General features: G+C 53.2%; 1 protein-coding gene across 8 annotated transcripts; it reads right to left on the reverse strand.

The window, feature by feature from the left end:
• Positions 1-2,889: 2,889 nt before the first annotated feature.
• On the reverse strand, positions 2,890-25,055 carry ADGRG5 (adhesion G protein-coupled receptor G5). 8 transcript variants are annotated; one of them, XM_059153243.1, is made up of 15 exons: positions 24,479-25,010; positions 23,689-23,924; positions 21,961-22,091; positions 20,416-20,459; positions 14,128-14,229; positions 13,857-13,935; positions 13,068-13,224; positions 12,387-12,503; positions 11,756-11,869; positions 9,654-9,806; positions 8,787-8,908; positions 8,260-8,528; positions 7,098-7,212; positions 4,416-4,693; positions 3,786-4,035 (listed from the first exon to the last, which is right to left on the reverse strand). In XM_059153243.1, exons 5-15 carry the CDS (start codon positions 14,189-14,191, stop codon positions 3,935-3,937), a joined length of 1,569 nt encoding a protein of 522 aa, XP_059009226.1. In that variant the 5' UTR covers positions 14,192-14,229; positions 20,416-20,459; positions 21,961-22,091; positions 23,689-23,924; positions 24,479-25,010; the 3' UTR covers positions 3,786-3,934. The 8 variants fall into 8 exon arrangements, with proteins under 8 accessions (XP_059009229.1, XP_059009226.1, XP_059009223.1 ...); XM_059153240.1 differs by lacking the exons at positions 20,416-20,459; positions 21,961-22,091 and having other exon boundaries at positions 24,479-24,696; positions 24,987-25,055; XM_059153242.1 differs by lacking the exons at positions 20,416-20,459; positions 21,961-22,091 and having other exon boundaries at positions 8,787-8,905.
• Between the last annotated feature and the right edge of the window lie 11 nt (positions 25,056-25,066).

A 25,066-nucleotide genomic window follows, 5' to 3' on the forward strand; every position in this document is an offset into this window, starting at 1 on the left:
CAATTCGCACTCCTGCCAGCAGTTCAGAGAACTCATGTTGGCTTATCTCCTCGACAACATTTAACAGCATCCGACGTCAGACACTTGCCAGTCATATGGGGGAGAAAGGAACATCTCACTGTGGTCTTCGTTTCCAGGTCCCTGCTCCCCAAAGAGTGTAAGTATCTTGCCATGTTTTGTGACCATAGTGGTTTTATCATTCATGAAATTCTGGTTCATGAATGGTTTTTGCCCATTTTTCTCCTGAGCTGTTTATCCTTTGCTGTTATCACTGCTATTTGTTTGTTTAAATTTTTATTTATTTATTTATTTATTTGAGAGAGAGAGAACAAGTGCAGGGAGGGGCAGAGGGAGAAAATCTTCAAGAAGTCTCCCTGCTGAGCTTAGAGTCCAACGTGGGGCTCGATCTCCCAACCCCTGAGATCATGACCTGAGCCGAAACTGAGAGTCAGACCCTTAAGCGACTGTGCAATCAAGGAACCCCTCTTTGTTTGTTTTTTAAGTAGGCTCCACCCCCAATGCCGGGCTTGAACTCACAACCCTGAAATCAAGAGTCACGTACTCTATCAACTGAGCCAGCCAAGCACCCCAGTCCTATTCTATTTCTTTTTTCTCCTTCCTTAACCTTTTTTTTTTTAAGATTTTATTTATTTGACAGAGAGAGAGAGAGAGAGATCGATCACAAGTAGGCAGAGAGGCAGGCAGAGAGAGAGGAGGAAGCAGGCTCCCCGCTGAGCAGAGAGCCTGATGCGAGGCTCCATCCCAGGACCCTGAGATCATGACCTGAGCTGGAGGCAGAGGCTTAACCCACTGAGCCACCCAGGCAACCCTCCTTCCTCAACCTTTTAAAAAGCTTTTTATGTGTTTTCCTGTCCTACCTTTTCCTCTCTATTGAAATGAAATGTATATATTCCAGGGGTTTTTTTTTAGTTGTTGTCTTTTCACTTTGACCACTCACATTTAATTAACAATGTCTAATGTTCAACAATATATGTAACCACTCCCCAAGTGCAAGAGAGGAATGTTTAGAACACGTAAGTCTTGCTCTCCCACACGCATATACTATTGCTGTCCAACATTTCAGACCTGTTTTTCCTCAACATCAGAAATAAGTCATTATTCTTTTATACAGATGATTTTCAAATGTAGGTGTTACCTACATTTACCATTCTCTAGGTTCCCCATCCCTTCCTGCCTCTCAGGCTGACTTTCTGGAATTCTTTTCCTTCTCGAAACACATCCTTGATAAGTATCTTTGGTGGCTCCCTCACTTCTGGTTATCAGTGATTGTAAAAATAAGTGTGGTTTTCTTTTTCTTTTCTTTCTGTTTTGGTTCTTGAAAGGCACTTTTGCTGGGCCCCATTCTGAGTTGACATTCACTTGCCCTTACTACTTTTCAGAGATCTTTCCAGCCTTTCAGCCTCTGTTGTGGTTGCTGGGAAGTCGGCTCACGTTCCGCCAGTCTTTCGGAGATGGCTGGAAAAGGGAGCCCAGGGGGAGGAGCCCGGCGCTGAGTCATCCTGAATATGGGGGCTTGTTTGGTGGACAGAGGGGGGTCCCCAGTCAGCACTCATGGGGTTCATCTGAAGGGTAAAAGGTACACACCCCAGACTCCCATGCCAATGGTCCTTGACAATAGCATTGTCGAGGCATCTTGCTGGCTCGTTTGGTTGTTTAAAAAATAAAGAGTTGCCAGACAACAAAAGAAAGGGTTAGAAAAGGGGTGCCCAGGTGGCTCAGTAAGCTAAGCGTCTGCCTTGAGCTCAGGTCATGATCCTGGGGTCCTGGGGTTGAGGCCTCCCCTCTCCACTGCCCCCCTCAAGCTCCCTTCTCAGCAGGGAGTCTGCTTCTACCCCCTCTCCCCCCTGCCCCTGCTCATACATGTGCAAGCTCTCACTGTCTCTCTAAAATAAATAAGTAAAATCTTTTTTTTTAAAGGGGGAGGAGATAGACAAGTATAGAATGCCCAGCTAAATTTGAATTTCAGATACACAACGAATAACTTTTTACTGCTTTAGTATCTTTCTCCCAAAGTTAGCATTCTGTATTTTAACTGGCAGCCCGGCTTTCAGACCCCACCTCATCACATACACACACTATGCCGTCTGCTACAGCAGCAACTGAACAACACAGAAACTTCTAGTACGTGACCCCTCTGCTGTCCATTTGTCCTCCTGCCCATTCCATCTTCCCACTGGTCTGGAAGCCCCCTGAGAGCTAGACCCAATGCCCAGTGGCCAGTCTGGAGCAGGCCAGGACCCTGCTGGGAGTCAGGAGAGGGCAGGGAGGCCCAGCAGGTCTCCCCCACCCCTGCCCGCCTATACCCAGTGGGGCATTTCTGAGAAGTGACCCCTGCCCAGAGCCTGGCCCCTCATGGTGCTCAGAGCTGCAAGCCTGGCCCTATCTCCTGGAACCACCAGAACCATCCCCTTGTTACTGTGGCCATAGCCTCCCTCAGGTGACCCTGGGCTTGGGAGTGTGTAAGAGGCTGGGCCTGAACCAGTGCGGTGGGCCAAGTCACAGGCAAGGCCCAGCTGTGTCACCACTTCCTGGAGCTGGCCCAGAGAGGGCCTGGGACTTCCCATGATCCGTCTGCCCCCTCCTTAGCGTGGGAGCCCACCCCAAGGACCAAGGGGCCCGGTACCACTCAGGACGGGGCTCCATCGTGGCAGGGGGGCTTGGATGGGGACCCACATCATCCTGATAAAGGTGGGGGGACACTGTCTGGAGTCAGAGCAAAGTCCACTCTAGGGAAATTGGAAGAGGAAGTCACAGAGCTGAGGGAAAGCAGGTTGTGCCCAGTGAGAAGCTGGGTTTGTCAGGCCTAGAGTTTAGATAGCTTGCCCTCTCGGTCAACTCTGTTAATAATAATAGCAAAAATACTAATGGTAACAATAATAATGATTTATTGAGCATTTCCTACTTGCTAAGCCTCTTTATATGGATTCTTTTTTTCATCTTCAAAATCAGCACCACAACTGCCCCTGCTCTACAGATGGGAAAACTAAGGCACAGAGAGCTTAAGTGGTCTGTCCACAGTCACACAGCTAGCAAATGGTAAGGCCATTTGAACCCAGGCAGTTGGGTTCCAGAGCCTACAGCACTCACCAGCTGGCCAAGGGCTATGGGCATCCAGAAATAAACAGAGAGCAGAGGATCCCCACCCCCACCCCCAGGAGAAAAGGGATCTGGCTCCAGGACCCTCACCATGCCATCCACAGTCGTTATTACCTGTCCGATGGCCTGCAGCGGGGCTCTGAGCGTCTCCCCCAGCCCACCTGCTCTAGTGCCATGGATGCCCAAGACCCCAAGACCCAGAGCAAACAGCTGCATTGGGAAAAGAGAAATGGGTGTGCAAACAGTGCAAGAATCCTTTCTTTGGTCACTCAGCAGGAGCAGTCCCAGAAGCCGGACCCCTCCATCTGGTGTGTCATGTTCCCCAGACAGGCGGCAGTATTTCCAGATAGGATTCGGTGAGCCAATGGCTTCTGTGCACAGGCCAACAGCTCCCCCTGGTGTGCAGCCCAGGAATGGAGCTGGCTTTAGGAGCCCTCTCCCTCTTGCTCTGACAGAGGTCAAGGGCAATGCTGATTCTCCACAATTGTAGCCTAAGCTTGGTTTTAGATCCCATACGGTCACACCTACCAGGAGCAATTCAAACCTACCCAATTATCAGAGGGCCACCTGGCCACGGGCCACCTTCCTCAGGAGTCAAGGAAAGAGGCTCTGCCTTCCCATCCCCAGGAAACCAGGGGAGGCAGAGCAGCGCACTGCCCTCTGGGCCTGGGGAAGCCACGGAGGTAGAAAAGCCTCCCTGGAGGCCACAGGGGCCCCTGGTGTCCAGCAGCTGGCCTTCCACCTTCCCTGGGGGAGCCCAGAGCCTCGGGCTGCAGGCGGCCAGAGAGAGGAGGTCTTCTGGGCGAGGAGGCGCAGACTACAGCATCGTCTGGGAGGAGCTGAACCTCTCCATCTCTGTCTCCATCTCTGCCTCGGAGCGGCGCCTCTGGGAGCAGAACCACAGGAAGAGGAAGAAACCTGCCAGGGAAAAGCGGGTCAGCGGGAGACTAGGAGAGACGCGGGGCCTCACCTAGAATCCAGGGACCTCCTCAGTGGGGGTGAGCTGGGCTTCCCTAAAGCCCAGGAGAAAATCTGAGTCCCTCCCTGTTGGAAACCAGAAGGGGCAGAGCACAGAAGCTGGCCGACCAATTGTCAGCAAGCCAGAGGGTGCCTCTGTGCAAATTAGGAGGAAATACCCCTTTCTATGGACCGAAGGAGCCCCAAACCAGCTTGGCAGGGAAGGGGAAGCTCAATTTCAGCCCCTGACTTGCCCCCTTGACCTGAAGCCTTGAGCAGTCAACATCTGACCAGCCGAGCACCACCCCCGGGGCTTCCTGCACGCCTCCCGCGGGCCCTACCATACAGCGAGTTGAACGTGGTGAAGAGGAAGAGCTGGGGCAGCAGGAAGACGTCAAAGGAGAAGAAAGCCAAGGCCCAGGTAGTGCCCAGCAGCACGGTGAGGCCCAGCACGGTGACGCTGTCCCGGCAGGCCCGCGGGTTCAGCACCCCGTTCCGGGCCCGCAGCCGCTGCAGCACCCACAGCGCCCAGACCAGCACCACCAGGTTGAAGAGAGACGTGAGGCCACCGTAGCCCATGACCAGGATACTGTGCACCCAGCGGTTCTGCACCCAGCACCTGCAAGGGAGCAGGGGAGGGGGAAGTGCCAGGGTAGGTGTGGCGCCCCAGGCTGGGGGCGGGAGGGGCGTGGGTACAGAGATCCTGGTCTCTGGGCCTCTGGATGGGCTCTTGAACTTGGTCCTGTCCCCCAGGCCAGACCTGTTGCTTCTTGTGTGACCACACGGGTGAAGTTCGGGGCCCGGCTTTCCAGCTAAGCCATCACCTTAGGGCCCCCTTGTCACCTCGGCCCCCGGCCTGAAGCTCTCCATGTTCTCCTTTACAGCCACACGGGGCCCTCTTGTGCCTTTATTCACCTGAAAACTCTTCCTCTCCTCACTTCTGCATCTCACCTCTCTCCCTTTCCATGGCCAGCCCAGCTGCCCACTTGTCCAAAACTCTACCAGATCCCTGGCCCGGGGCCCTCTTCCTGGAGGCTTCTCCACCCACCCACAAGGTCAACATCATCTCAGCACCATCTCTGTGCAAAGGGCGCCCTGGCCCAGGAACCGCCCCCTCTCAGCTAGATGGGGCTCACGAGCAGTGAACAGCTGTGGCACATCGAGTGAGAAGCAGGATGAGGCCACCAAGGGCCGAGGGAAGAGCAGAGGCCTGGCCATGGCCCCAGCCCTGCTCCCAGACCCTCCCTGAGGCCTTCATGCCCTTTGTGTCCCCAAAACATCGGCGAGACAGGGGTTGCCTTTCACCCAGTCACACACCATGTCATACGCTTTCCGTGAGTGAGCCCATCCGCTCCACGTGAGGACCATATGAGGCAGGTCCATAGTCGTCCCTGCCCTGCAGAGGGGGAAACTGAGGCTCGGGCTTGCTCAGAGGCAAAGGTGGGACTTGAAGCCCCACGCTCCACGCCCAGAGCCTGTGCCCCTGTCCCAGCCCCCTGCTCAGGCCCCCGCCGTGGGCACCTGCTGCCACAGCCACAAGGGGCCTTGGTCGTTATTTGGGAGATTTATGCAAGGGGCTCATGGATCATTCCTTTTCACTGCCACCTAACTGTCCCGCAGGGCTGGCTATGTAGCAACTTATTAACCTTATTCACATGTCGGAGGGCACTGGAGTTCCTTCCAAAGGTTTGGTTATTGCTGTTCTGTGTTCAGGAACACAAATAGACTTGGTAAGGGTTTTATAAATGCAGGAGAATAAAAGTCACGGAACCCTGGGGGAGAGGGAGAGGGAGGGAGACTCGGAGAGGGGGGTTCTTGAAGTGGGATACTCTGTGACAGCCCAGCAACACTGTGCTTCCTGCCCCCGCCCAGTCCTCCGGTCCCCAGCACATGTTAAAAAACTACATTGTGTGGAGTGCCTGGGTGGTTCAGTGGGTTAAGCCTCTGCCTTCAGCTCAGGTCATGATCTGGGGTTTGGGGATCAAGCCCCACATCGGGTTCTCTGAGCATCAGGGAGACTGCTTCCCCCCTCTCTCTGCCTACCTCTCTGCCTACTTGTGATCTCTCTCTCGTCAAATAAATAAAATCTTTAAAAAAAAAAAAAAAACTACATGGTGAAGGAGCCCTAAGTCACACCTCTAAGAAAGGAGCCCCACCCCCACAGTGAGAAGAATGAACCCCAGCCCACCTCGCTTCCAGGAGGCTGAGAGGGGTAGTGGGGGAGGGGGCTCTGGAACCAGCCTGCCTGTGGCCAAGTCCCAGCTCTTCCAGGAACCACCTGGGTTTCCTTGGGTGGGGTTCTTCAGCAGCCTATGCCTCAGTTTCCCTAACTGTAAACAGACTGACAGTAGGACCTACTCCTTGCTGCACGGTTTAAACAGGTGATAGGTCGTTCAGCTACTCTCCCTATGTTGGCCGTGAGAACCTTCATTCTTAGGGCACAGGAAGAGGCAGCAGAATCTGTCCCGCAGACTGCCCAGGTCACCTGATACACACACACACACACACACACATGCTGAACCCTGTCCCTTGGGGGGGGTCCCAGCCCCCGCAGTGCTCTCCCTGCTGAGGACAGTCTGAGGGCTGGCAGCACTATGCAGGAGCAGATCAGGGCCACAGGAACCTGAAGGAGCACAGCAAGGCGGTGGGAAGAGCGAGCAGAGTTCAGGAGTGGGCTGACCTCCTGGAGCAGGGTCGGAGAGCAGGAAGGGGAGCTCAGCCGATCGCCGCACTCGGCCAGGAGCCAGGGGTCCTGCTGCCCTGGGAGTGGAAGCCCATGAGCAGGCACCAGAGCTCATGCCGGTCTCCCTAGAGGTTGCCAGCCTAGAGCAAGAGACTGCCTCTGCAGGAGACCTTGGGATCCAGCAGAAAGGCTATGGCAAAGCCTGGAAACTATCCCTCTCTGAGACATGGCCTCCTCCTCGCCCCCCCAGCCAGTGCCCTCCCTATAGGACACCCTGTTCAGAGCCCCTGGGCCCTTCTGTCAGAGCTAGGGCACCTGCCACACCCCTCAGGGCACTCACATGGACATGTTCTGGAAGCCTGTGCCATTTTCCTGGCTGCTGGAGACTGGAATTGTGCAGGGTCCGTATGCTGAGCTCTCAACAACAAGAAGCAGGACCAGCAGGGCTGGGACCCCTGAGAGGTAAGACAGAGGCTCAGCACCTGTCAGGTGACCCCGAGAGGGGCTGGTCATGGGTCCCTGGGGCTGCTAAAACAGAATTCCACTGAGCAAGCAGGGAGGGGAAGGTTTCTTCTGAGCCCTCAGGCCCTGCCATATGGTCCAGCTTCAGAACACTTAGCCTGTAGGTCTTAGAGGAGGCTGCGCTCCAAGACAGTGTCACTGAGGGCTCCAGGGTGGGGTGGGAGTGGCAGCGGTGGTGGGGAGATGGAGCTAACAGGACAGAGGGCTGACAGAACTCAGGAGGAAACCGAAATAGTAAAGAGGAGCTAGGATGGGGTTAGAGGTGCCAGTGATGGTGGTGTCAGAGATAGCGTTGAAGACGAGGATGAGCATGGTGGTGATGATGGAGGTGAAGGTCGTGGTAGAGTCAGGGGTAGACATATTCATGGCATTGGTGACAGTGTTGGAGGTAGACATGGTGGAGATGATGGCGGAGGTGATGGAAGTATCGGAGGTGGTAGTGATGTTGGTAGATGTTGTTGGTAGATGATGGTGTTGGAGCGATGCTGGTGGAGGTGTTGGAGGTGATGGTGATGGAGGAGTCAGAGGTGATGATGGAGGTGTTGGTGGTGATGATGGAGGTGGTGGAGGTAGAGGGGACAGAGGTGTGGGAGGTGGTGATGATGGAGGTGTTGGAGATGATGGTGATGGAGGTGTTGGAGGTGATGGTGATGGAGGTACTGGAGGTGATAATGGAGGTGTTGGAGGTGATGTTGGAGGTGGAGGGGATGGAGGTGTTGGAGGTGGAGGGGATGAAGGTGTTGGAGGTAGAGGTGATGAAGATGTTGGAGGTGACCGTCATGGAGATGTTGGAAGTAGAATGGATGATAAGAACAATAGAGCAGAAAGTAGTGGCGAATGTTGACAGGGATGAGCCGTGCTCAGGATGCAGTAACTATGATGAGGAAGAGGAGAAGAGAAGGGCAGGAGTGGGGTAGACACCCTGTCCACTGTCCAGCCAGAAGCCTCAGGGAGCAAGATCGGAGGGAGGTTCTGCTTACCCCAGCCCACTGCACAGAGCTTGAGCAAGTATCGGCGGATATAGATGTTGTAGACGTGCCCAAGGAGCAGGTAGAGATTGAAGCCTTCGATGGCCGTCCAGGTGAGGCAGCTGAGCAGTGCGAAGTGCAGGATGGCAGCCACTGCTGTGCACGCTGACCCAGGCACAGGGGGCGTGGCCGGCAGAGGACTCAGCAGGAAGGTGACATTCAGGAGCAGCACGGAGGCGTGCAGGTTCATGTGTATGCGTGTCATGGAGTCGCCCTGCTTCCTGCACATGGAAGCATGACCTTCCATGGTCTGGGGACATCACCCAGGCAGTGCCACTCCCCGGGGCTCAGGGACACATGACTGAGGTTGGGGGTGGGCGACAGGGACTGAACAGCAGCCACACAGCAAGGCTGGTCTCCTGCCTCCCAAACTCCATGCCCTGGAGGAGCGCACCCTGCTCTGGGGGATCAGTTAGACAAGAAGGAGGGGTGCTGAGCAGCAGCAGGTGGGCAGGCCCGGCCTGGGGGCAGGGGAGTACCTGGCTTGGAAGTGCAGCAGGATAGTGAGAAGTGAGGACACGATGGAGATGCTGCAGCCCACCAGGGAGATGTACATGAGAGGCACCAGCAGCTCTCTGGGGATCGGGGCTTGGGACAGCTGCTGCAGGAAGGAATGGGAGATGGGGGACAGTAGCATGGAAATGCCCTCCCAACAGTGACAGGGACCTGCTAAGACCTTAGCTCCAAACTTCCCTGTTGCACCACAAACCTCACTGTGGTCCTGGCTTTAAAAAAAAAAAAAAAAAAAGCCCTGGCAGACACAGTGGCTTTTGCCCTCCCTCAACTCCCATCTCCCCTTTTTCTATGAGAACCTCCCCTCCCCCACAGTCTGTGCACATGGCCGGTCCTACTATGTGTGGACAGGTGCACTAGGCCTGATTTATCAGAGTCCTCCCTCCTCCTGCCCAGTGACTGGTTGAGGGATGGGAGTGGGACACACTCCAACGCAGTGGAACCCAATCCCAAGACTAGTTGGCAGAATTGGGTAAGAGAAAGCTCTCATGCTACTGGCCTAACAGCTAGTAGGACATGAGCCCAGGTGTGCTAGCAGCCATATTATTATCCTGTGGGGAAACCCTGTCCTAAGGCTAGGCCAGCACAAAGCAAGCACGGCTGGGAGGGAGATAGAGCCCTGTCTTGGTGATATTGAGCATCTGGATCAAGCCGTGCCTGAAGCCTAACATAGCTTCTTCAGCAACATGAGTTCATAAGTTTCTCTTTTACCTCCTTAAGCCCATTTGAGTTGGATTTTGTCCCCTACACCAACCTCTGCCTTGTTCCTTTTGCTTAGACATGGGGCCCTTTATTGTTTTGACTCCCCTCAGCTGGACTGGAGGCACACATACCATGAGAACAGCAAAATAGCTGAGGTGATTGCAGCGGCAGAGTACCCTGGAAGGTGAGAGCTGCTCTGTGCGACAGCCCTCAGGGCTCCAGACCCCCCAGTAATGTTTACTGGCTCCTTCCTTCCAGAAGACACAGGTCACCATGTAGCCTTCCTAAGAGAAGAGGCTGGAGTTGGGTGCATCCAAGGGATGTGGGGGATGGCCGTGGGTCAGAGTCTGGAAATTGTAGGGGCCAAAGTTGATTCAACTGCACCCTAGTCAACATTTTACCAGGCACTGGCTGGGCTTTGGCATCAGACAGAACCAGACTGCAGCCTCACCTCTACTCTGACTCTCAGAGTAACTTGGGCAAGTTGTTGAGCTTCTCTAAACCTCAGTTTATTCATCAGCAAAATGGGATCATCTATACCCAAGTCCCAAGGATGGTATTAAATTACAGGCAGTGAGGAATCTTGAGAGTCCAGCTCTGGCTGGACAGTAGGTGTTCTGTGATCAACTGTCCCCTTTCCCATCCTCCCCATGGAGAACAATGATGGTGCAGCCCCAAGCCCAGTGCTGGGGAGAGACTCACTCACAGGCAACCTGGAGGCCAAGTCATATGGGTGGAGAGGGGAGAAAATGACACAGGCAGTGCCATGGAAAACCACTGAGGAATGAACCTTTGCAGGGGCAAATCCTCAGAGCAAAGAAAAGGAAGTATGGGGGCACCTGGGTGGCTCAGCGGGTTAAGCCTCTGCCTTCGGCTCAGGTCATGATCTCAGGATCCTGGGATCGAGCCCCGCATCAAGCTCTCTGCCCAGCAAGGAGCCTGCTTCCTCCTCTCTCTCTGCCTGCCTCTCTGCCTGCTTGTGATCTCTGTCTGTCAAATAAATAAAATCTTTAAACATTAAAAAAAAAAAAAAAAAAAAAACTTTAAAAAAAGAAGGGGGGGAGTATGATGGAGAAATTGGGAGTGCAGCACAGTCCCAAAGAGGCTGACAGGACGTCAGGGCAGAACACTGGGCAGGGCAGGGCCTGGGCTTTTAAGGGATGCCAGGGCCAGAAGAGTAGAGGCCTCAGAGCTTATGCCCGCCCGGCAGCCCTTCTCCCTTCCTCCAGGATCAGCTTCTGCATTTCTCTGGAGAACCCACGCCTCCTCCCATGGCAGTTACATGAATCCAGCCCAGTCCCTGAGCCATGTGACCTGGGCCTGGCCAATCCCACATTCCATTGACCTGGTTCAGAGATGGACACATGGCCCAGCTGTACCTTTAGAACTCCGTTCTGGGGGATGCCTGGGTGGCTCAGTTGGTTAAGCAGCTGCCTTCGGCTCAGGTCATGATCCCAACGTCTTGGGATCGAGTCCCACATCGGGCTCCTTGCTCGGTGGGGAGCCTGCTTCTCCCTCTGCCTCTGCCTGCCATTCTGTCTGCCTGTGCTCGCTCTCTCCCCTCTCTCTCTCTGATAAATAAATTAAAAAAAAAAAAAAAAGAACTCCGTTCTGGGACCCTGGTTTGCACTGATGAGGAAGAGCCTACTGGGAAGAGGGGACAGAGGTCTAGCACTTAAGCTGCCATCTTGCCAGAGTAGAGAGCCAAGGCAGAAAACCATTGCTGAGAAATGGAAAGAGGCTGAGTCAGGATGGCATTATATAAGCCCCTGGATCCAACCATGCCTGAAGCTTGAGAGCTCTGGACATTTTATTCACGTGAGTCAATCAATTCCCTTCTGTGCTTAAGCTGGCTTCACTTGGTTTTCTATCACTTGCAACTCAGAGTCCTGCCTAGGGGGCATCTGTGTGCCTCATTTTGTTAAGTTTCCAACTCTTGATCTCATTTCCTGGTCTTGATCTCAGGGTCCTGAGCCCAAGCCCTGGCACTGGACTCCATGCTGGGTATGGTGCCTACTTAGAAAGAAAAAAAAAAAAAATCCTGCCTACTGCAGTAACTAAAAACTTCTCTCTGATTCTTTTGACAGGAACTTTAAAACTGTGGTAGATTTGAAATCATTTGTTTCCAAAATGCTGCCACAGATTTGGGTTTGGTCAAGCCAAAATTCAACAGGAGAGCCACAAGGGGGAAGGGGAGAGGTGGAAATGGGGGCACCCCCCCCCCCAAAAGTACCAGACTCTGGTTGTGCTGGAAGCTGATGCTGATAGGCTCGTTGAGGTTGCTCACGTGTCCCTGACCCAGCTGGGCCCCCAAGACGTAGTTATTGAGCACAAGTGAGTTGGCATTCTGGAACGAAGCAAGAAGGGCTGACTGCAGGGGACGCAGGGAGACCCCCGCTGAGGGCTCAGAACCCCCCCTTCGCCAGCCCCTTCCCCTGGAGGAGAGCAAGGAATATGCCGGTCACGTGGCCCATGTGCCCAACCTCGCAATCCTTCACGAGCCCCGCCCCGTCCCCTCCACCCAGAAACCTGTCCTCTCCCCACCCACACCTCTCTGCCCTGTGTTGAGAGCATTCAGCCTCCATCCTAACTCACCACTATCCTCACTCACTTTCAAAGCCAAGGTTAAAAAGGCATCTTTGTCTATCTCCCCTAGGATAGGCTCACACATAGGTTTCCTATAAGTGGGCCTGCCCACCATTCTCCTCTTACTGAGGCCCAGAAAGGGCAATGCCTGCGGACCACGATGGGCTGGTCCCACCCAGGGCCAGTCCCTGCCACGAGGCCAGTCGATGGTGTGGACGTTCACAGTGCCCCCAGGAAGGGGCCCGCACCCACCCTGCTTGGCCCGCCAAGGCACAGACCTGGAAAAAGTAGGCTGTGGAGAAGTAGATGCAGATGAGACGCAGCTCCCTGGGGCGGGCCCTGCAGGCGTCTTTGGTCAGCTCCGCAGGGAAGTACATGGCGTGGGAGACCCCAGCCTATGGAGGGGGCGCAGACAGGCTCAGCCTGGGGTGCATGGCCTCTGGAGCTGGCCCAACACTCACTGCTCCCCACTCCTTGTGACGCCTTCTGGGCCTGACCCCAGGCATTTCATTTCTCTGAGCCTCCACCTGCAGAGCTCTCTTCTGGTAGGCAGGCTGCCCCTCCTCCCAAACGTGCTGAGGTCCCAGGCCCTCCCTCCAGGCCGCCCCACTTTAAATGACCCCACCCAGCTGCGGCCCCTGGGGCTGGAGCTCCTCTGCCTTCAGCGCCCAGGCATTCAGTAGGAATCACAACAGGGTCTTCCGAGGACCCTGGATTCCCTGGCCTCTCCCACAGCTGCCTCCCTCCATAGACCTGCAAAAGCAGGAAGACAATGCCACCCTTGCAGGGCCATAGTGTACCCCCTTTTCCATCACTGGCATGAGGGACATCGGCCCCATTTTACAGGGGAGGCAACTCACAGCCAGGCGGGCAGACAGGATTAGTTTGGGTGGAGGAGGGGAGTCAGGACCTTAAGCCCTGCCTGCCCCCCATCCCAGCCCCCCACCACGACCTCTGACCTTGGAGTACTCCTCCATGGTGGTGCTGTTCAGTGAGAGGCCTGCGAAGCCGCAGCCCAGCTTGAAGATCAGTGACTGGATAGAGCGTGTCTGCAAGGTCAGGTTGTTGCCCCTGAAGCTGGCGTTCAACAGGCTATTCTCCAGGTCCCGGATGATGCTGAGGGCCAGAGAGCTGACCTGGGTCCGCGGTGGACTTGGGGGCTGGAGGGGCCCCTGGCAGCCTAGAAGGGCGGGGCCTCTCCCATCCCCAGACCTCAGCACACGGCGCGTCCCTGGCACACGCTTACCTCTCCACCCCACTCATCCATGTCTCCTGATTACCTCTCTATCTGGTCCAGCTTTGCTGACACCTCCTTACGGAAGCCCTTTCTGACTCTTCTCTAGTGGCTGAGTGAAAGACCCAATAGTCCCTGGGCTTCCCCGGCCACTCACCAGCCCTATTCCCTCACCCACAGCTGCGTGCCCATTAAGATCGTGGACCCCAGAGAGAGCCCAACCCGAGTCTTGTCCCTCCTTCCCACAAAAATGCAGAGATGGGATTCTGCACCAGGTTTCATGGCCTCCGTAGCTAAAGGCCCCAGCCAGAGAGCAGATTTGATGAGGGCAGGGCATGCTTATCCTGCCTCTCCAGAGCCTAGTGCCAGGCACACAGTAGGTACTCAATAAATGCATGTTGAATAAATGGACTAACGGTCCACACTGGACAGCCCTGAACCACTGACTCAAGGTGAGAGCTAGGGGTAGGAGGCACAGCTGACTCTAGGTGGACGAGGGGATCTCCTGACTCACTCAGGAAAAGGAGCCGGTCTGCGGTATCTGGATACGGTCTCCAGTTTCCTCATGCATCGCAGGGGTTCTTGGAATGTGTCTGCAGGGAGCAAGTCAGACCTCTTATTTCAGCCTTTGTCCCTGGGCCTTCCACACAGCCTCTGTCTAGCTGCTGCCCAAGGCGGCCGCGATGTCCCCTTTCAAGCTCCCTTGGCTCAAGGAATTCCCCCTTTCATGTCACAGCCAGGGGCCCGGGCTAGGATGGCCCCCCAGTTCAGCATCACCCTCTTACCCATTGTCTCACTCTGAGAAGTCATGAAGCACAGGCAGAGGAAAAAGGCCCCCCGGCAATCCATGCCTCGTAGCTGGTCTCTTCTGAGAACCGTCTTCCGCCCTAGAAAAGATGCACGTCACTGTCACTGTGATAAGAGAGTGACCTCTCACTTCTAGGTGTCTGGCATGTCCCAAGTGCAGGACATCTAGCATCTTAATTGATCCTCGTTACTCTTGCATTTCACAGATGGGAAAATTGAGGTTCAGGGCGGAAGTGGTCTTGCTCTGCATGAGGTTCCCTGAGTCAGGCCTTTATGACTCCAGAACCCCTGACCATTTGTTCAGAAATGGCTGTCAGCAACAGCGTTGCCTGAGTCACTCCCCGTCCCCAAAAATGGCCTCTCTGGGGGCTCCTCTGGGGCCCTGATTTCATCCAGGAAAAGCTACTTGGAAGCAACATGTAATCCTGTCCACCTCTGTCATTGATCCACATGTGACTTTGGACAAAGGTCTGTCCCTCCAAGCTTTTGTTTTCTGTGGTTTTAAATTTCTTTTTTAAGATTTTATTCATCTAAGAGCAAGCGAGAGAGAGAGAGAGCACAAGCAGGAGAAGTGGCAGGTGGAGAAGCAGGCTCCCTGCCGAGCAGGGAGCCAGTGCAGGGCTCCATCCCAGGACCTCCGGATCATGACCTGAGCCAAAGGCAGATGCCTAACCGACTGAGCCACCCAGGCGCCCCTTCTGTGGGTTTAAAATAAACTAAGACATTTCTGCTTAAATATAGCAAATTTATGTCAAATGCCCTGAAACTCCACTAAACCGAGAGTGAGTGAATAAAATGGGCAGAGAGCTGCAAAGACAGAACAAAGAGAAAGAAGACGACAGCAGGCAGAAAAGGTTAGCAAAACTCTGGAGATGCCAAAGCAGATGTCACCCTGAGTGCCTGCTGTGGGGAGAGGTGTGGAGTGAGGGGAGGGGAGAGGGGAGGAGACAGGGAGAAGCCTCACAACCCTGAGAACACTTGAGAACTAGAGGCATCAAGAACCTCTAGAAACAGGGATGAGGGGTAAAACAAAAAAAATGGGATATAAAAGCTTGTGAGGGGGACGCCTGGGTGGCTCAGTTGGTTGGGCAGCTGCCTTCAGCTCAGGTCATGATCCCAGCGTCCTGGGATCGAGTCCCACATCGGGCTCCTTGCTCTGCAGGGAGCCTGCTTCTCCCTCTGACTCTTCCTTCCACTCTGTCTACCCGTGCTCGCTCTCACTCACTCTCTCTCTCTGACAAATAAATAAATAAAATCTTTAAAAAAAAAAAAAAAAAAAAAAAAAGCTTGTGAGGGTTTTGTTTTGTTTTGTTTTGTTTTGTTTTTTGAGAGAGAGAGCACATGTGTGAACCTGGGGTGGGAGGGGGCAGAGGGGCAGAGGGAGAGGGAGAGAGAGAATCCAAGCAATCTCCACACTCAGCAGAGAGTCCAACACGGGACTCGATCTCACAACCCTGAGATCATGACTTGAACTGAAATGAAGAGCTGATGTTTAACCAACTGAACCAACCAGGTGGCCCAACTGTGAGTCTATAAAGTGACCAGCTGGGGTCCCAGATTTCCTCCTCTACCTGGGGTATCCAGGACCACTGTCACAAACCTACCACCCTCAATGCCACCCCAACATAAAGTTCATTCCCTGGAGACAGTGCATGATAGACAATCTAAGGGGAAGGATGGGATGCCATTCATGTATAGAAAAATTAAGCCATGTTCCTTCCCACCTCCTCCTCCACTCAGCTTCCAGAAGCCTACAACAGCCAGGTGGCAATGCTCTAAGGCAGAAGAAAATTCTTCTTTAAAGAACTGGCCATTCCAAGAAAAATATTCTATCGTTACAGATGTTTTGGTGCTCCTCAGTGAAATGCCCAGGACCAAACTTAGGGTGAAGTTTTCCCAGTCAACAGCTCCGACAAGCAGTTAAGTGTTAGTGCTGCACTCTCAAAGATGAATGGTCAACCAAGGATCACTAGGTATTTTAAAGCACACACCCTCTCTCAGAAAGCTGCTGGAGGATACGCTCCAAGAGAACAAGGGAGTAAATCATGAAAGACAACATAGGGTACAGGAAATCCCACCAGAGAAGAGGTGAGACTACTTCACAGAAAATGCAAGAAGCTACTCCCCCCAGGTGTTGGTGGGACAGCAGGACCAGGGTCTATCCTATCCAGAAGGCAGCAGGAGAAAAGAAGGTTCCAGGATGGAACAAATAAACAACAGATAAAAGGAGGAGGAGGAGACTGTAAAGAATTGGGTGAAGCGTATACAAAATCTTTCTGAACTTTTTTTTTTTGCAACCTCCTGTGAACTGATTGTTGCTTGCCAAAGTAAAAAATTCAAAGTTCAGTACAATGGAATGTCATTTCACTATCAAAAATCATGATGTCATTAAGGACATAAAAGAGGAGCACAGTATACCATTCACTGCCTAGAAAGGGCCAGTAGAACATAACACACACAATGGAATTACATGTATGGAAATTTATGGTAATATACATGTTTAGGCCTAGGAGCCTATCTAAAAGAACGGTCACCAAAATGTTAATAATATTATGGGGAGGAGGATTCCTTTCTTTTTTAGGTTTTCCGGTACAGTTCAAATTTTCTACAACAAACATGTATTACCCTCACAACAAAAAACCAAGTCTTTAATGCTTAGAATTTTTTATGTTCCAAATGACTACCATTATGGAAAAATAATGGTGGCCTATTATTTATGGGGAAAAAAAAACCTTGCAAAGCAATGTAATCCGATCCTTGTAAAAGTCACATTTTTTTATAGACCCAAGCTCTGAAAGCTGCAGGGGTCACTTGTGTGTGGTGAGGTTCAGACTCTTGTTTTGGATGCCCCGATTTCCCAATGTTACCCCATACATTACAGTTACATTACATTACGTTTCTCAATTTTTATTTACTCTTAAGAGAGTTGTTGGGTTTTTAAGGAGGCTCCCCACCCAGCATGGAGCCCAATGCGAGGCTTGAACTCACGAACCTGAGATCGAGACCTGAGCTGGGGATCAAGAATCAGATGCTTGACTGACTGAGCCACGCAGACGCCCCTGCTCTTCAGAGAGTTTAGAAATTTACATCTTTCAAATCCAAACGATAAGTAAACCCACAAAGGTGGAAATGCAAATGATCTCTGTCTCCTGTGTCACCCAACCACTCCCTTCCCGGGTAGTCTCCCCCAGGTAACTACTGCTGCTAGTGTTTGCTAAATCTTCCCAAGTCTCAAATAAATATAAGGATATAAGATTCTCCTCGTCTTACATGAAAACTTTTTTGGCTTGGAAATACATCTTGGAGAGCTTTCCATAACAGTACCTAGAGTTTCCACTTTTTCTTTTCCAACTGCACAGTCTGACGTTGGAGGGAAAAGCGCTAACTTATTCAGCAGATGCCCTCAGAACAGCAGACTGTGTGGGTTTCAGTCTTTGGTTCCTTCCAACAGTGCAGCTGTTCTGACAACATCTCTCCCAAGTCCAAGTTCACCATCCACCCATTTTTGTTTTACATTCAAAGCTTCCTTACCATCTTCTCGAAACTCTTTACATAGTAGGGAAATTAGTTCATGGTCTATTATGTGAATTGCAAATATGTTTCCCGGCTTATCATTTGTCTTTATACATTACATATAGTTCTTCTGCCGTGTATAAGTCTTTTTTCATGTGTATAATTTTTGTGTAACCAGAATTACCAGTATTTTTCTCTTTTGGCTTCTGGATTTTGAGTCAAAGCTAGAAAGGCCAACCTGCCTTACTCCAGGTACAAAGGAATTCTCCTAAGTTTCTGGTAGGACTTGCGAGGTTTCACTGTTCACATGGGAACCCTTAGTTCATTTGCATCAATCCTGGAGTACAGTATGAAATAGGGATGCGATATTTTTTTCTGGGTGCTCCCATCCATTTATCTTAATATTATTTATTAATATATATGTTTATTTGAAAAGAGACTACAAGGGCTCCTGGGTGGTCTGGTCAGTTAATCATCTGACTCTTGGTTTCTGCTCAGGTCATGATCTCAGGGCTGTGGGATTGAGCCCTGGTTGGGCTATGTGCTCAGTGGGGAGTCTGCTTGAGAATATCTCTCTTCCTTTCTCTCTGCCCCTACCTCACACATCCCCCGCCTCAAATAAATAAATCTTTGAAAAAGAGAGGGAGAAAGAATAGAGACTTTGGTTGGAGGCATAGAACACTGGGTTCTTAATCATTTGACCACTTGGTCAGCTACTCGGCTGTGTTATCTTGGGCAATTCTCAGAACCTCAGAGAAGAGAGGAAGGAAAGATCTGAGGAGACAAAGGAAGCACTGAAGGAAACAATTTGAGACGTTTCAGATGAGAAGACTGAGGGCCCATAGTGCAGACAGGATCTTGGGTCATCTAGTCCCCTCCCTCACTGTGTGAATGGGGAAACGGAGGCCCAGACCACAATGTGGATTTGACCTCCAGGGTCTGGACCGTAAGGCTTGGACCCCAGGCCCTTGGCCATCCTGCTCTGTGTCTACAGAGGGAATAGGGTGGCCTAAACCCAAGACCAGCTGGAGAAATCAAGGCCAAAGAAGAAATGAGACCTCCTCCAAGTACCCCAGATGGCTGTGGTTTCTACTCCCTTTCCCAGGGGCGAACCACAGTCCTCACTTCCACTTGAGACTTCAGCACCGCTCTCCCCAGCCCTTCAAAGCGGCCACTGTGCCTGGTCACCCCACACCCTCACCCCTCTCACCATCTACCCTGCAGCTCCTTATCTGGGGCTTCCTGGGAAACAGAACTCCCTTACTTGACATCCAAGATGGTTCCAGAAGATCGTGGGAAAACTGGAAACTGCTAAGAGTTAGCCTGGGGTTACAGCAGGCCAGTGGTCAGGCTGGAACTCAAATCCAGCGCTGTAGACTCCAAGTCAGCTGCCCTCCCCACGCTGTGCACTGCAGCCTCTCCAAGAAGGCTGGGTGTCTGAGTTGCTCTACAAATGAGTAGGACTCTGTCAAGGCCAACAAAGAGATGGGGAAACATGCAGAGCGCAGGCCACAGGCTTTAGAAGATGCAAATTTGATAATCAGTTCCAGTAGTCAGTGCCTGGGCCATGACATTGGGCAATAAGTCCATTTCTCCATTTTTTCAGGGTGTCTTGTCCATAAAGTGAGGCCAAGGAGACCTATCTCCCGGGAAAAGAGACTCAGAGACATTTTCCCAATCCCCACTGCAAGTTTAGGGCTCTGATCCAAAGGCCCAGCCCAGGATATATCTGAGCATAAGACTTGAAACCCCCCCGCCTTCCTCCCTGGGGCTGACCATGCATCCCCCCACCCCCCTGCAGCCTACCCTGTCTCCCACAGCCCCAGGCCTGCTGAGCCAGTCACACCCCTGCATGTGGCCCCACTGCTCCCCGGCAAACAGCCACTCCTGCCAGCCACAGGCTGGAGCTCCCACCGCTGGCCTCACCATGGCCTGGGAGATGATTGAACCCGTGGTCTCTGCAGGAAATCCCTGACAAGTAGCATCTTATCCCCATTTCACAGGCAGGGAAAGGGAGGCCACGCCAAGGCCCAGCCAGAGTCTGCGACCAAGCCAGCACCAGAGCCACTTCCCTGAGACATACTATCCCCAGGCTCTAGTCCAGGTCACTCTGAGAGGAAGGGCACCAGTAGAAACTTCTGGGCTAGAAATTTCTGGGTAGAAACATGTGGACCCTCCCCCATGTCATCCGTGGTACAGGTTACCAGATTCACCCCGCTTTACCAATGAGGAAACTGAAATCCAGAAAAGTCTAATAACTTGCCCTAGGCCACAGTGGGGAGCTAGGATTCGAACCCAGTGCCTAACCACTCCTTAATTTAAATTGCTCTTTAAAAAAATAAATAGAGGGCCACCTGGGTGGTTCAGTGGGTTAAGCCTCTGCCTTCAGCTCAGGTCATGATACCAGGGTCCTGGGATGGAGTCCCAAGGCGGGTTCCCTGCTCAGTGGGGAGCCTGCTTCCCCCTCTCCCTCTGCCCTCCCCACGCCCCTGCTCATGCTCTATCAAAGCAATAAATAAAATCTTTTAAAAAATAGATAGATGGAGAGATCGACAGATTTCTACATTCCCAGAGATTCTGGAGTTGCCACCAGAGGGTGAAGAGGATAAGGGCAGGTCCCCAGCCGGGAGCCCCTAGGATGTCACCGATCCTGGGCCCACCAAGGCAGGGACAAGCCTGGTGCCTGCTGGGGACCTACAGATGAGGACAGAGAGCTGCGGGAGCAGGAAATGGAGCTGCCGGGTGAAGCTGACCTGTGGGGCCGCTGCTGTCCAGCTGCTGCGTCGCTGTCACCGTCCTGTCCTCAGAGAGAAAGGGAAGTTGGATGTATGTGCCGAGGCTGCCTCTCTGCACCGCTTAGCCCAGGTCCTCAGCCCTCCCCTTCTCTCTTCAGCCGGCGCCCCGACACCACACCACACTCACGCCTCACTTCTTCTTTCCCCCACCAGTAGCCTTTTGCTTCCTCTGAACTGGTAGCTGGGCAGGACATCTCTTGCTCTCACCCTTACCTGGTGCCTGCAGCACTTCCGGGGGATAGCTGAACCTTGCAGAGGCGCTTGGGCTGTGGGGAGGCGGGGGAGGGCTGGCCCACATAGCACCTGGCAAGGTTTCAAGACCCACCTCCACTCTACGCCTTTTTGCCCTCAGTTTCCCCACCTTCAGAAAAGGGAGAATGATCCCCGCCTGACCTGACAAACAATTAATGGGACTGAGAAGGCCACAGCCTCAGGCGAGGGCGGGGTCTGACCGCCTGGCCTCAAACCTCAGGCCTGCCATTTACTGGCTGGGGGACTTGGGGCAAGTGACTGAAACCCTCTGAGCTGCAGTTTCCCCTCTAACATGGAGATGAGACAGTACCACCTCACGGGGTAGTGTGGCGCTTCTGGGAGGTGATGCTGCCAAACTCCCAGCACTGTGTTTCACAGCTGTGGAAAGGCCTCGCTGGGAACAGAGAGCAGGGAAGACCGGGCCAGACTGTGGCTAGAGGGCTGGTCCGCCTGTCCTGCTCCAGCTACTTCCTCTGCAGAACCCCCAAGGGGAAGGGGAGGTGTTTGTGTGAATTGGTGGGAGGCAGGGTGCTCTCTCTGGCTCAGCCAAACTCCCTGGGAAAATTCGACTCAGGAATGTACTTTCCTATCCCCAGGGTGAGATGGGGAGGCAGCAAAGTGGAGAAAGCAGGCAAGTCCCAACAGGGTCTCTCTTCCCTCTTCCCCTACGCAAGCACAACCCACAGGGGGTAGCTCAGCCATCTACAGGAAGCGGGCAGAGAGCTGTGCCTCTGAAGGCAGCGAGACTTAGGGGGAGCGCAGACCCACGTCTCCAGGCCCACCACCACCACAGCAGAGCAGGGACATCCATGCACCTGTGACCTGACCCCTCGGCTACACTCCTGATGGATGACTTGAGCAAGCCTTTGCCTTTCTCTGCACTTGACCCAGATCATGACCTCCAAGCCCTTCCTTCTGAGGTCTCCTAGCCACCTCTAGAATTACAACACCAGCAGTCTTCCTCCTTATGCTTCTTGTGAACCCAGACGGCTGCTTTCGGGGCCCAGGAGGAGGCCCTGCTCACCCTGATGCCCCTCTGTTTTCCACCCGGGATCTGTGCCAGCCTCACTATGCCTGGCCTCTGGTAGAGTGCTGGTGTTACCTCACCCTGCTCTCCAGACCCTAGAAACCACAGCCAAGACCCTCCCCAGCTCAAAAGCCAGCAGTGGCTCCCTATTGCCTTCATGGTCTAGACCCATCTGACTTCTGTGTCCGCCCAGTTCTGGATGAGCTTGCCACAGTCACACTCACCTCTCTGCTCTGTCCCAGCTGCGACACACACATGTGCTGGGCAGGACCCCAGTTCTTCTCCATCCCTCAGGGGCCCATAGGGCAGCTCCTGTCCTGCTTCCCCTGAGAAGGCTCCTCTGTCTCCAACTCCCCTATTAAACATCCCAGATCCCTGAGCATTAGAAGCATGCCAGTCCCTGGGTCAGCACCCCAGGCAGGGAGAAGGGCAGCAGGCCACCTCCCACCCCCCCCCCCACACCATCCCCAGGGACATGTCTCTCCCCGTAGGGCTGCTTCGATGATCAGCGAAGGACAGGAAGGGGACCGCCAACAGGACATGTCATAAACTGAGTCGCACCATGAAAACCTCATTTAGTTTTCAGTGTTTTCCAATCCTGGTTGCATCTGAAAGAAGGCTCCGTTTAGAGCCAAATTTTCTCTAACTCCTCTCTTCCCCTGCCCTGTGTCCTTATTTTTTTTTTTTTCATTTTTCAACCTTTTATTGGACACAGAAAATGGGATATCTGATTTTGAATGATTTTTGTATTGTGGCAAAACATACATATAATTTACCATTTTGACCCTTTTGTAAGTGTACAGATCAGTGGCCTTAATTACATGGCCTTTACCACCATCTACCTTCTCCAGAACTTTTCCACCTCCCAAAGGGAAACTCTGTCCCTGTTAAGGAGCAAGTTCCCTCCCCCTTCACCCTCTCCCAACAGCCCCTGGCAGCCCCCATTCCCATTCTACTCGGCTCTATGAACTTGATCACCCTAGAAACCTTATGGAAGTGGGATCACCTAATAGTTCTCCTTCTGTGACTGGCTTATTTCACCTCCCATGGATCAGCCTTTCCTTCCTTTTTGATCAGCTTTTCCTTCCTTTTTAAGGCTGAATAATATTCTTTTGAATGTACAAATAGACCAATATCATTTATCCATTTGTCCTCTGACAGACGCTTGGGTGGCCTCTACCGTTTGGTTCTTGTGAAAGGTGTATTACAATCATGTTCCTATTTAACAAAGAGCCAGTTTCTAGTTTCTCAGTGGTGTTGTGTGGTTACACGGTATTTATTGTTATGATTTTCTTCTATTTATGGCAACCGATGCCGATTTCCTACTTACTCTGAAATACCCATACGTCTTACAACATGGAAATGATGGGCAGGGAACGTGCTAGGTGTTGATGGCAAAAAGTGGCAGCAGAGATACAAGACAGAAGAACTTCTAGAATGTGGAAAATAGCAACACAGTCCTCTGTCGAAAAGCCCATTGGGCTGAGCTGGGGAAGGAACCCCTTTGGAGGGCTGCCAGGAGGCTGACACCAGTGGGCAGTCTGGGAGTGTGGGTTCAGGAACAGTGGGGACAATGTTAAGTAACATTGAGTCAGATTGGGGCTCTCAGACCTTCTGGTTTTGTGCCTCTTCCAGGTCTGTCCCTTGACCTCCGATTCTCACTTTTCTCACTGTAGGCTGGTGGGGCGGCTGAGCAGTGAGATAATTCCTATGAACTGCCAAGCTTCAGGTCTGTCCCCATCTTGGTTCCATGACGGGTGGGATCTCCCCACCTGCTGCAAGGCACATAACTAGGACTACTTCCTTTCTTAAGAGAAAGGGCCCAGCTGTGATGTTCTAACTGGAACTGAAGTTTACTGCCAACTCAGCCTCCTCAACCTTCTCCAGCCCGTCTGCTGCCTCCAGAAACTCTGGGAAAGAACCAGGGGCTCTTGGCCCATTGCTGTCCTTACCAGCCATGGGACTTTGGGTAAGTCTGATCCATAAGCACCCGCTGAGCACTTCCTCAGCTTTGGAATCCTTTGGTAGTCAGTTCTCTCTGGAAGGACTCGGTCATTTCTCTCTAAGTGATGTTCTCTTCCTCTGTAGTCAGCTGCGGCTTCATTTGTACCTCGTCATGCCAATTTCACGAAACCCCACACTTTTTGCAAGATTTGCAGTTTCGCTTGTCTGTTCAGTTGCTTCATATCTGCAGGGTTAGAAACTCTTGATAGCAACTGATGGAGGCCAATTTGGGTGGGGGTATGTGCTGTGGGAGAGGGAAATGCAAGGCTGGTCTTTGGTTTCTGTGTACCTTGGGCCCAGGAAAGGCAGATATTCAGTACTCTGAGCACACAATCTAAATTAGGGTTAATCAGGACTTAAGGCTAATTTTTCTACAGCACTTTTAGTTTCCTTTTCAAGGCAAAGTCCTGATGCAGTCTGGCTGCCCTCGCTATCTCTGTGAAGTTTCAGTTGCCTTTTTAGAAAGATTCACCGCAGGGGCGCCTGGCGGTCTCACGCGGTGGACCACGGGACTCAACCTCACGGTCCTGACTTCAAGCCCCACGGTGGGTGTGGAGACTACGTTAAGAAAAGCGGCGGGGGGTGGGGGGGGTAGTTCACCGCAGTTGCCTTCCAGGTACAGGATGCCCTGAGGAGAGGCGCCTGACCCCACTTCCCTTTCCGCTCAAACCGCAGACACCTTATTCCCAAGGGCAGAGGAAGCCCCACAGCCGCAGTGCACACGCCAGAGCGCCTTACCGTAATTGCTGGGGGACCGCCAGCCCGGCCCTGTCGCCAGCAAGAAGCACAGAGGCACTTCGGAGAAAATCTCCGCCGGGTGGGCCAAGTGCACCACCACGGTTTCTCCACGCGCGTGAGGTTACTTTGGTGACCCTTTTGTGGTACAAAGGGGAAACTGAGGCCCGGCGACAGGCAGAGCCTTGTTGCTTCGCGGCTGCTCGGCTGCATTGCTGACCCTAGGAAGAATGCAGGTAACAAAAGTGAACACTAGGTCAGCGCGCCCCACGTGCGGAGCCCAGGACAGGCGCTGCCCACTTCTGCTGCAGGGCGCCTAGTGCGTTGCTGGCGCTCGGGAAACCTGAGGCGGGAAAGTCGAACCCTGCGGGGCCCCCAGACCCTGCCTTCCGTCCCCCCACCCTCGGCCCCAAGCGGGGGTGGGGCCTCTGGCCGCGTCCTGCTAGCTCTCCAGCAGAGCCCTCCGCCCCGGCCCGCGCCCCTTGCCCCAGACTCAGTCTGGTGCCCCCACCCAGCGATCCGGCGGACCCGGGTCACACAAGGGCCGCCGCTAGCCGGGACCCACCGCCCCCGCCCCGCCGTCTCCACTCC

Source organism: Mustela lutreola, chromosome 16 (genome assembly GCF_030435805.1).
Source record: "Mustela lutreola isolate mMusLut2 chromosome 16, mMusLut2.pri, whole genome shotgun sequence".
Classification (NCBI taxonomy): Eukaryota; Metazoa; Chordata; class Mammalia; order Carnivora; family Mustelidae; genus Mustela; species Mustela lutreola.

Bases quoted from the DNA above. Each gene is read 5' to 3' on its own strand.
- ADGRG5 (XM_059153240.1), bottom strand. The intron at 13,936-14,127 runs GTAAGAGGGTGA...TGCTCCCTGCAG, and splicing joins TTCTCAGAGTGAGACAATGG to ACACATTCCAAGAACCCCTG. The intron at 9,807-11,755 runs GTACTTTTGGGG...CTCTTCTCTTAG, and splicing joins TCCAGCACAACCAGAGTCTG to GAAGGCTACATGGTGACCTG.